General features: G+C 39.1%; 1 protein-coding gene across 1 annotated transcript; it reads left to right on the top strand.

Moving 5' to 3' along the window:
• Nucleotides 1–7,582: 7,582 nt before the first annotated feature.
• Nucleotides 7,583–11,338, top strand: LOC147332464 (uncharacterized). The gene is made up of 2 exons (XM_086289023.1): nt 7,583–7,711; nt 9,354–11,338. The coding sequence occupies exons 1-2, from the start codon at nt 7,665–7,667 to the stop codon at nt 10,048–10,050; spliced, it is 744 nt and encodes a 247-aa protein (XP_086145149.1). The 5' UTR covers nt 7,583–7,664; the 3' UTR covers nt 10,051–11,338.
• The last annotated feature ends 1,091 nt before the right edge of the window (nt 11,339–12,429 follow it).

Genomic DNA, 12,429 nt, shown 5'->3' with positions numbered 1-12,429 from the left:
ATGTTGTAAAGCTTAGAGTTAGATGACATTTGATCTCTTCAGCACTGTAGCCAGGCTGACAAAAAGTCAGAGCTCTTTTGAGCCAACCATCCCTTTAACGTTAACTAGTAATGACTTCATGAACTTCTTCACAAATAAAATTTTTATCATTAGAGAAAAAATTACCAATAATCATCCCACAGATGTAATATTATCTACAGCTACTCTTAGTACCATTGATATTAAGTTAGACTCTTTTTCTCCAATTGATCTTTCTGAGTTAACTTCAATAATTACTTCCTCCAAACCATCAACGTGTCTTCTAGACCCCATTCCTACAAAACTGCTCAAAGAAGTCCTGCCATTAATTAATTCTTCGATCTTAAATATGATCAACCTATCTCTAATAATCGGCTATGTACCACAGGCCTTCAAGCTGGCTGTAGTTAAACCTTTACTCAAAAAGCCATCTCTAGACCCAGCAGTCTTAGCTAATTATAGGCCAATCTCCAACCTTCCTTTCATATCAAAAATCCTTGAAAGAGTAGTTGTCAAACAGCTAACAGATCATCTGCAGAGGAATGGTTTATTTGAAGAGTTTCAGTCAGGTTTCAGAGCTCAGCACAGCACAGAAACAGCTTTAGTGAAGGTTACAAATGATCTTCTTATGGCCTCTGACAGTGGACTCATCTCTGTGCTTGTCCTGCTAGACCTCAGTGCAGCGTTCGATACTGTTGATCATAATATCCTATTAGAGCGATTAGAACATGCTGTAGGTATTACAAGTACTGCGCTGCAGTGGTTTGTATCATATCTATCTAATAGACTCCAATTCGTGCATGTAAATGGAGAGTCCTCTTCACACACTGAGGTTAATTATGGAGTTCCACAGGGTTCAGTGCTAGGACCAATTCTGTTTACATTATACATGCTTCCCTTAGGCAGTATCATTAGAAGACATAGCATACATTTTCACTGCTATGCAGATGACACCCAGCTCTATCTGTCCATGAAGCCAGATAACACACACCAATTAGTTAAACTGCAGGAATGTCTTAAAGACATAAAGACCTGGATGGCCGCTAACTTTCTGCTTCTTAATTCAGATAAAACTGAGGTTATTGTACTCGGCCCTGAAAATCTTAGAAATATGGTATCTAATCAGATTCTTACTCTGGATGGCATTACCTTGGCCTCCAGTAACGCGGTGAGGAACCTTGGAGTCATTTTTGACCAGGACATGTCCTTCAACGCACATATTAAACAAATATGTAAGACTGCTTTCTTCCATTTGCGCAACATCTCTAAAATTAGAAATATCCTGTCTCAGAGTGACGCTGAAAAACTAGTTCATGCATTTATTACTTCCAGGCTGGACTACTGTAATTCATTATTATCAGGATGTCCAAAAAACTCACTGAAAAGCCTTCAGCTAATCCAAAATGCTGCAGCAAGAGTCCTGACAGGGACTAGAAAGAGAGAGCATATTTCTCCTGTTTTGGCTTCCCTTCATTGGCTTCCTGTTAAATCCAGAATTGAATTCAAAATCCTGCTCCTCACATACAAGGTCTTAAATAATCAGGCCCCATCTTATCTTAATGACCTTGTAGTACCATATCACCCTATTAGAGCGCTCCGCTCTCGCTCTGCAGGCCTACTTGTTGTTCCTAGAGTATTTAAAAGTAGAATGGGAGGGAGAGCCTTCAGTTTTCAGGCCCCTCTTCTGTGGAACCAGCTTCCAGTTTGGATTCGGGAGACAGACACTATCTCTACTTTTAAGATTAGGCTTAAAACTTTCCTTTTTTCTAAAGCATATAGTTAGGGCTGGACCAGGTGACCCTGAATCCTCCCTTTGTTATGCTGCAATAGATGTAGGCTGCCGGGGGATTCCCATGATGCATTGAGTTTTTCCTTTCCAGTCACCTTTCTCACTCACTATGTATTAATAGACCTCTCTGCATTGAATCATATCTGTTATTAACCTCTGTCTCTCTTCCACAGCATGTCTTTATCCTGTCTTCCTTCTCTCACCCCAACCGGTCGCAGCAGATGGCCGCCCCTCCCTGAGCCTGGTTCTGCCGGAGGTTTCTTCCTGTTAAAAGGGAGTTTTTCCTTCCCACTGTCGCCAAAGTGCTTGCTCATAGGGGGTCATATGATTGTTGGGTTTTTCTCTGTATCTATGAAGCGCCTTGAGGCGACTTTTGTTGTGATTTGGCGCTATATAAATAAAATTGAATTGAATTGAATTGAATTGATCCTGTAACATTATTTTGTCAGTTTCAGATGCTGTGCTTCGTGACGCCCTGACTCTGAGCTCTTTGATGATTTTATTTCCACAATGTAAGCAAAGAGCAAACACCTTGAAAACAGACTTCTCCTCCAGTATGGTGTCACGCTCCAGTATTAAAAGTGTACTAATATAACTAAAGAGAGAAGTACTGTAATCCTAAACAAAGTTCTACAGGGTCACTCACTGCTAAAGTGTTGACTTCTGACTCACTGGTCGAATGCACACATTCATTCATTAAAATACTTTTATGCCAACATTTACATTGTTTTCTTTGTGTTTCACAGACTTTTAGTACAAATCAAATAAAAAATAAAACTCAATTTCAGTTACAGTTTGAGATAATGAAACTAAAAGTTTGAGTTGTAACTAGAGATCGCACGATACCACTTTTTTATGTCCGATACCGATATCATAAATTTGGATATCGGCCGATACCGATATGAATCCGATATAGTGTCTTTTTTAATCAATAAAACTGTTTTTTTAATATCTTGCTGCATTTTGTATAAGTTCAAACTCAAGTTTAAAAACCAAAAAACACTAAAGCTAGTCTGTTATACCTGTATGCAAAAAATACACTGCACCCAAAATATTTCACGGTTCAGCAATACTGATCAATCTAATAAACTTAAACTTACTGCATCCTCCCTATTCTGGTATTTTAAAGAGTAAGCAACCTAACCAATAGGGCTGCAAACTCCCAGCAAAAAAAAAAAAAAAAAATAGGGAACCACCTCATGATGCTTAATCGATGTAATCAACTTTAATTTGATGCAGTGTGAAAAAAATGCACAGAAATCAATTATTAATAATTAAATAGATTCAACATCTTTCTTCAACAGAATTGCAGACTGCACAGATGGTACCTTCCCAAAGGATAAAGTACTATAGCTTACTAGGTTATATTCGACTTAATAGTTACTATATACAGTAATGGACTTCTATACATTTTACATCAAATTAAAACTTTGTGTGTAAGATTCAGATAATTATTTATTAAAAACTAGACATTCTAAATGAGAATAAGAAAGAAAATTATGTCTTTGTGCCCCCTTTTCCCTGTTAATGCCCTATCGGCCCCCCTGGCTAAACTTTGCTAGATCCGCCCCTGCACAGTTACCAGCCGTCAGTTACGTAGAAAAGGATCCTGGTGTAGAAAGTAATATTAAATAAATTCTAACTACAGCTTATCAAGGTTAAATGTGCTGCTGTTGTTCAGCCGCTGGTTTCCTCTTTCTGGTGCAAAGTGAGCCAAAAACAAAGAAGAGAGACAGACTCGCGACAGAAAAGCCATCAGCTGATCATTGATCAGTTTCATGATTGAAGTAGCAGCAGGAGAGGGAGGGAGAGAGAGGCAGTCGCCCCATATATCGGTTGTTAAGCTTAAGGCTGGAATGCTTTACAAACATTCAGAGATGAACTACTATCGGATAGTTGTAACATTTTTGACATTTCTGTCTGTAAATTGGAGCTCGTTTAAGGTAGTGGATTCAAAATGTGATGCAAAGTATTTACATGTCTCTGCTATTAAATAGTGCAGCTATTTTCTCTGCAGCACAATTACCCATTGAATGGTATGGTCTCAAACACAAAGAGTGAAATGTTACAATTAACCCCCTAGTCTGGGTTAGTTGTAACATATCCTGGGGTGAAATGTAACACAATGAAATAAGGGTACTAACAAAACATTAACATGTAATCTTTGTTTATTCAACACATGAATGCACTTAGAGCCATTTACACTGAACAAAAATATAAACGCAACACTTTTGTTTTTGCTCCCATTCCCCATGGGATGGACGTAGAGACCTAAAATTCATTCCAGATACACAATATTACCATCCCTCCCAAACAGTGGTCACAAATCAGTCCAAATGTGTGGTAGTGGGCACATCTGCCATATTGAGATAATCCATCCCACCTCACAGGTGTGCCACATCAGGATGCTGATCTGACATCATGAGTAGTGCACAGGTGTACCTCAGACTGCCCACAACAAAAGGCCACCCTGGAATGTGCAGTTTTGTCTCACAGCAAAATGCCACAGATGCCACAAGCAATGAGGGAGCGTGCAATTGGCATGCTGACAGCAGGAATGTCAACCAGATCTGTCGCCCGTGCATTGAATGTTCATTTCTCAACCATAAGCCGTCTCCACAGGTGTTTCAGAGAATATGGCAGCACATCCAACCGGCCTCACAACCGCAGACCTCGTGTAACCACACCAGCCCAGGACCTCCACATCCAGCAGGTTCACCTCCAAGATCGTCTGAGACCAGCCACCCAGACAGCTGCTGGAACAATTGGTTTGCACAACCAAACAATTTCTGCACAAACTGTCAGAAACCGTCTCAGGGACGCTCAACTGCATGCCCGTCGTCCTCATCAGGGTCTTGACCTGACTCCAGCTCGTCGCCGTAACAGACTTGTGTGGGCAAATGCTCACATTCGATGGCGTCTGGCACGTTGGAGAGGTGTGCGCTTCACGGATGAATCATGGTTCACATTGTTCAGGGCAGATGGCAGCTGAGAATGTCCCAGTTCTTGCATGGCCAGCATACTCACCGGACATGTCACCCATTGAGCATGTTTGGGATGTGCTTGACCGGCGAATACGACAGCGTGTACCAGTTCCCACGAATATCCAACGACCTCGCACAGCCATTGAAGTGGAGTGGACCAACATTCCACAGGCCACAATTGACAATCTGATAGACTCCATGCGACGATGTGTTGCACTGCATCAGGCAAATGGTGGTCACACCAGATACTGACCGGTTCTGGGTCCCCAGACCCCCAATAGCGCAAAAAACTGCACATTCCAGGGTGGCCTTTTGTTGTGGGCAGTCTGAGGTACACCTGTGCACTACTCATGATGTCAGATCAGCATCCTGATGTGGCACACCTGTGAGGTGGGATGGATTATCTCAATATAGCAGATGTGCCCACTACCACACATTTGGACTGATTTGTGACCACTGTTTGGGAGGGATGGTAATATTGTGTATCTGGAATGAATTTTAGGTCTCTACGTCCATCCCATGGGGAATGGGAGCAAAAACAAAAGTGTTGCGTTTATATTTTTGTTCAGTGTATGTAGCTCTGTGTGTGTGTGACAGAATGCAGAAATCTAGCTTTTGAACATATTCCAACCCCCCAAAAAAGACAAATTATGGAATTTTCTGCAACTGAATATTTCATTAATTTTGGTTGGTCTTCCTTGAGTTTGGCTTCATTGGCTCAGTGGGCATTATAACCTACAACTCTTGCACCAATTTTGAACATAACAATGAAGCTGAAAAAATGTAGTTGTTCACCAGCATCGCAGTTCCATTACTTTTTATGAAACATCATGTTGGCAGCAGGAGCTGACTGTTTGAAAGATGAGGAAATCTGTTTCGTGCACCCATCCTGATTTATTTCCACTATCAATACTTCCTACTGGTCCATCTCTGACCCAGTGGTCTGCATAATGTATGTGTGGGAACACAAACAGTGGAGGAATTGTGTTGCCAATGGCATTAACCGCATATACAAAAGCGACCAGTGAACCTCTCTCTGCTGATGTCGTTGCCCCAACTTGTTTAATATAAGTTAAAGTAATAGTGTGGTAAGTTGTAACATCTGCATTATTGTTACAACTGACCCAGACTCCTATAGCCATGAACTAGCTAACATTACAGCCAACGGCTAAAACATTAGCACTAAAGACTTACACAGAATATATCCCCATAGACATACAAGTAACATAATTTAAGTTTGATGAGTTTAGCTGCAAAGCAGATAATGCTATTAGAAATTGAAATAAAGTAGAAAAACTTTCTTTTTGGCATACAAATTACTTTTTTTTATGTTAAATTGTCTGTGTTTGACAAAATGTGCTGATTTTTCACATGTGATAGCAGAACTGAGTTGGGCATGCACAGGATGAGTCACATCATTTGAAACTTAGCCCTGATTGGAGAAATTGGAAGTGTTACAACTGACCCACGTTACAACTATCCCCGGTCTCCCCTACTTCTCTCTGGGATAACTTTCTCGGAGATGAAATGCCGGTGTTGTGCCAAAAACTGATTTCCAATATTTCTGTGTATTTTTTATGTGTAATATCTTTACGTATGTTCGTAAATAGACTTTGGTGAACAGGGTTTACAAAGGGGCTATATAGAGAATTAAAACAATATCTGTTTTTCAAGTATCTTTACAACTCTCTGCTATTGTACTTACATTATAACCAATCCGGTCCTTTATCCCCACTTAAAATATTTTCACAGAAATATTGTAATATTTGCTGCCATGTCTGTTGTCCTCTTGACCAACTTACTCTTACAAAAGACATTTTTAATGTTAATGAGATTTTTTTTAACTGCATAAATAAAGGTTATATAAAAGTCGCTGCCAAAAACTGATTGCGGCTTCTACCTTGTTACACGAATGTTGTTTGTGGCTCAAGATGACTTTATGTCATCCATGAGGGATGCATTTGACATATGTTTAACATATTATAGCCCAACAAGTTTATAGCAGTTTAAATACGAGCAATCAGTTTTTGGCAAATACCGGAAATCAGTTTTTGGCAGACAATCACTTTTTGGCACAACATTTGGTAACGAGGCTCCAAATGCTGAACCAGACCCACCCCACAGCCGCTCTATCACGTGATGCACACTGCTCCGACGTTCTACGGTTATGAGCCGAGTTATGCCATGTCGCAAGTTTTGTGAGGTGCTTTTCTTCTTGGATCGGATTACATTTTTTATTTCTCTCCTATATCCGATCCAGTAATTTAGGTCAGTATCGGACTGATCGGTCCATCTCTAGTTGTAACACAATCACATCTTTCTATGTAGGGATCTCAAAGTTTGTTAATATAATGACAGTAACTATAGAACGCCTTTAAATGAGGAAACTTGAATGACCAAACAAATCATACAAGAAAACACTGCCACTGAATAAATGTGTACACTATTTAAAATTCATTTGTAACCAGCTCCTATATTAAACAATACTGCAACCTCTCACCCTACAGTCGGGCAGACACGCCCATATTCAAACTTTGGCCATAAACTTGCTCATAAAATGATCAATAATTTGCTTTCACGTGACTGCTAAACTAGAAACCCTTAAATCCATGATGGCGTTGCTCTTTAATAGCCTCATCTAAATATCTGGATTGTCAACATTCATCTTCGCCACTAGCGGAGCTTATTGCTCTGGTTTCATTTACCAGGAAAGCAAAACTTAAAGGGAGTTACGACTGTCCTCACACAAACAACAGCAGACTTACAAAGGTAAGTTTCCTGGTGGATTCCTTTTCACTTACTCACATGATTTTGCCCTAATGCAGAATTTTTTTTTCTATATTTAAAGATACAATGAAGTGGCCACTTGGGACATGAGAGAAAAAAATAAGATGGACTTTTGCGAGATCGCAAAACTATTGTGAGGATAAGTAGTACTTTTAATAAACTTATAAGATAAACGTTTAAGATGTTTTCAGGCATGAATGTAGCTGTGTTACCTTCAAATATCTGATCGGTTCATCAAGACATATTTGCGCATATTTGTAAAAGTGTTCGTTTTTGGAGAAGTCTGTTACCCACCAGCTCGAAGCTGAGGTCGAGCATCGGGAGTGCGCTCCCGATGTGCCGGGAGTGCGGGGGGAGCACCGCACTCCCGGCACATCGTGCCTCGACCTCCTTGTTTTGTTTTTAAACTTGATATAAAAAGTTAAATACATTCAAATAATTTGTAATTAGTACAAATATTAATAGTTTTCATAGCCTTTTTATTAAGTAATTCACGAATCAATTTTATGTAAGATACAGTATCATTGTAGTAGTGTTTAAAATTAGGCTTTTGGCTACTGTATTTGCATTTGTGAAAATAAAAATTAGCTAAGAGACAACTAACAAGTTTATTATGGCGACAACTGCGTCAATCACCCTGCAGACACGTCCATGTTTAAACTTTGGACCTAAACCTGCTCATACAATTATCAATAATCCGCTTTTACGTGACTGTTAAACTAGAAACACTTAAATCCATGATGATGTTGCTCTTTAATACTCTCATCAAAATGGCTGGATCATCAAGCTTCATCTTATCAACTAGCAGAACTTGTTGGTCTGGTTCTATTTACAAGAACAGCAAAGCATACAGGGAGCTACGACTGTCCTCATACGAACAGCAGCAGCAGACTTACACAGGTTCTCTCATTTTCTTTATTTTCACTCACATGACTTTACCCTCTTTTCTAATGCTCCATTTATTCTACCAATGACAAAATATTTAAAGATACGATGAAATGGATTGTACTTTGTCCACTTTCTCTTAAATTGGAAGCATACTCATTCAAGTGCAAAATGATCTAGTTTTGATGTTATTAGTTTAACTTTCTGACACATGGAGAGGTGAGTATCATGAAACCACCTGACAACATAAATAAAGAAAATTATGGGTTAACAGAAGTGTAATGGCTAAGTGGGAAAAAATAAAAAGATGAATGAAAAAGCACTCAAATATGTAGTTGTTTCAATTTGCTAATGGCTATAAAATATGCATCACTTCTTTGTTAAAGAATTACTTGGTTTGCTTTGTTTAATTAATCCTCTGACAACTTATTGTTGAGCGATCCTTCCCTGTTTATCTGAAGCTGACAGGAGGCTTCAAGTTACCGATACAAGTTATTAGTGTGATTTTCTCTCTTTATGTCACAAAGTTAAAGCTGTTTGAGAAAACAACTTTTCTTAATAAAAAGCCTCTCGTAACAGTTAATCAAAAAACTAACTTTTGATTTCAGTTGAAGAAAGCAAAATTTTAAAATGCAATTCCAACCCATAATAGATGGTATAAACCAGAGAGGAGAAAAACAAGTAAAACCTGTTTCAGAGTTTGTGTGGCTGAATGGCTATCAAATTATAAACTAGGAGTACATTTAAAGTTGTCTTAATCATGATTATCCTATTAATCACATTATGCAGTCATCACATAATCGTTTCACTTGGTCATGAATCACGTAATGAATGTCAGAATATAAAGTATGCATGAACAATAACAACAACAACTTCTTAAATCTCTCCAGGATGAAGATGTTTGGAAGAATGATGAGCTGCTGTGTGGCTCTCCTCCTGACCTTCAGCTCTGTGTCAGCTGTAAGAAAGCTCAACTCAATCACTCATCTGAGGTCAGTAGGCTCTGACACATCTGCCCAAGAGGACTGCCTCCGGTTCCTCCACTGGTTTGCCAATGAAATTGACATCAACACAAATGATGACATAAGTCTGACCTTTGGCCCAAACCATCGTGATTATGGCTCACATCAATATCGCAACGATGAAGAGCTGTTAGAGCCACTGCCGAGGGGATACCGATACTACAGTCTTGGTAATATCCATCGAGAAGGATCGTTGCAACTTCCACCTCAGGTCATCCAATCGGAGCAAGAGGACGGTAACAGGGCTCGAATCATAATCAGAGTCAGGGAGCAGAATGTGAGACGGCGAACTTCACGTATAATAGACCAAGTCTATATCACACAGCATTATGAGGCAGCTGGATATCATCGGACAGCGTATGATCCACAACATACATATGGGATCACTACTAGCCTCTTAAGAGCGATCAGGAGGTTTTCCATGGACAGTGATGACATCAATTTACTGATGTCTCTCAGAAACCGCTATAGAAGCAACGCTGATGACTCCCAGCTATCAGAGATAAGAAACATGTGGGGACACCTCGCTTGTCTGGGACTGTTGTTGTTTATTGTGATCCAGTAGAAAAAATTCCTCTCACGAATAAAACACACGTCAGCATGATGTGCTCCATAGCACACAGAGTCGTCAAAACGATGCTTTTGCCTTTTCAGAAAGGTACTCTAATTTGGAGGACAACACCTGTGTTTATTGTTTCATCTGTCTTGTTGTGCTTCTTGCTTCAGTCTTTTTTGGTCTTGTGTATCTGTCATAGTCATCTAAATATTAAATCAACTAAACTCAATGTCAATGTAACTGGGCCATGAATTACATATTGTTGTAATTACACAAAATGTGTTGTAGACCACATATTTTATTTTCCAGTTTATACCTGACTTTTAGGACCTTCAAGCCTGTAGTTATGTTCTTTATCAGTTAGAGCCCCTCCTCATTGTTCTTCTTCTTTGGTGCAACCCTATAAATACAGTGTACCCCTTTGGCCTCTCCCGTTTTCTACAATTTGCCTGTGAGAAAGCTTGGTGTGATTTATTTCCAGACACTGTACAACACACATATAATGTATATTTATCCACCCTGATGTTTCTGATTGTGATTTTAGTTCAGTTATTGTCATCATTGTGCCTGTTTTTGTTAGATGCAATAAATGTGTAGTATGTGTGTGCCATAAATGTGTTTTGGGCACCGTTAACACTAACATGAATATATAATTCTGGCTAGCTTGTGTGGAAAATACATTATTAGACAAGAGGGCTTTTATTAGTAACATGTTAATCTAGAAGCTATTGAACGCGCAGAGCCTTAAAAAAGCATTTTGCTTGTAACTTGTAGACGTGCCTGCTTAGCTACAGTTAAGGACAGGATGTGCTCCGGTCGGGTACGAAAAGAATAGAACGACAGGAAATATCTGCAGTCTAAGACGACTGAAAATAGTTCTTTAATACAGATATAGGAAGTGTCTAAAGGTCACTAACTGTAATAGGCGTATGATATGATATGATATGTTTTTGCTTATGCATTAAGAGGCTGAACCTGATATACAAAAACAGTCTGATGTGTTTTTTAGTTGAGATCTATGCAGACGGTGACGTTGTGTGCTTCTCCCACACGTGTGTTTAATACATCAGTTTTTTGAATCTACTTGGTTGGTGTATTGGTGGTTTTGTTCTCAACCCCACATCAAAGAATCGTAACACTTGGAAGATGTGATGGGTTGAGCTAACCCTCTTCCCCACTGTTTGTATTTGGTCGTAGGAGCTGGAGCGGTCACGTTATTTACTTGGAGGTCTTTCTTTCTTTTACCTTTCTTTGTCAGACACAACGCAGGAACACACCAGTTACATCAACGCAGATTAAATTGAGCTTTTCGTTTTTGATGTATTGCCACTTACTGCAAAACGCTTAGTAAACTGTGTTACATCGTTCATCTTCTTCGTCATGTCCTGCCAGGGTTTTTCTTCCCTTAGTCATTTAGCCCCTGCAGTCTTTTTCCTGGTATTTTCCCCGAATCACTGAAAACTTCGGTTATGAAGCTCCTTGTGAAAAAGAGAGAAATTGACGTATTTTAACATTATAACACAGTACAATAATTATTGGCTTTATTATTGGTCTATTTATTCTTCAGATTGTTGAAAAAGTAGATATTAACCAAATTAGTGAGTACTTGAGTATTAATAGCTACCATGAAATCTTCCAATCAGGCTTTCATCAATGTCACAGCACAGAAGCTGCTCTCATGAAAGGTGTGAAATTATATTTGGTGTACTGGTATTGTTAGTTCTTAAAACAGTATTCAATACTGTTGATCATAATATGGCATTATCATCTTACAGGAATCATTCTTAGACATAGAAGGTGGGGATTGTTTACATTTTGTCTCTATTGACAAAGCTGATTCATGGATTTATGTATTGGTTGACTACTGCACTTCTTTTCTTGCAGTAGAGCGCGTCATGTTGTGTTAAAATCACAGCATCTCGTATTTCATGATGTTTCCTAAAACGTGTTTATTTATCACATGTTGAATTTTGTGTGGGATAAAAGAGAAACAAGTTACAACCACTTATACCTAAAACTGCAGGGGTATAGTAGGTATACGTAGTAAAAAGTAGTACAAACTGTCAGTGATCAACACATGATCAGCAGGAGCTGAAGAAGTTGTCAGAATATTACAGTGAAGTGGTGTTTGCTTGCTTGGACTGAAAACCTGAAACACTCAGATGCCTGTGCCGCATTTTCCTATTAAAACTGCCAAGAAACAACAAGAAACAACAAGAAAGTGTGAAGTTTACTTAGAGTAAAAAGTTTACAAGTTCAATAACAGTTTGTGAATCAGTGTGGCTCGTTTGAGGAGAATGCACAATTACTCTGATGGATAAATGACACGTGTTGATTGAGAGTCTATTTCACTGATGAGTTTGTTACTATTATCCATCGCTCGCTCTG

Source organism: Aulonocara sp. 'chitande type north' Nkhata Bay, linkage group LG4 (assembly GCF_057382095.1).
Source record: "Aulonocara sp. 'chitande type north' Nkhata Bay isolate Kocher_YH1m ecotype deep benthic linkage group LG4, A_spYH_male_GT1.1, whole genome shotgun sequence".
NCBI classification, from domain to species: Eukaryota; Metazoa; Chordata; class Actinopteri; order Cichliformes; family Cichlidae; genus Aulonocara; species Aulonocara sp. 'chitande type north' Nkhata Bay.
Note: the sequence above shows the minus strand (reverse complement) of the source record. Positions and strands in the feature narration are given on the sequence as shown.

Excerpts from the sequence above, each read along its gene's own strand:
- LOC147332464 (XM_086289023.1), top strand. The coding sequence starts at position 7,665 with ATGAGAGAAAAAAATAAGATGGACTTTTGCGAGATCGCAAAACTATT. Across the intron at positions 7,712-9,353 it reads TGCGAGATCGCAAAACTATT|GATGAAGATGTTTGGAAGAA; the intron begins GTGAGGATAAGT and ends AAATCTCTCCAG.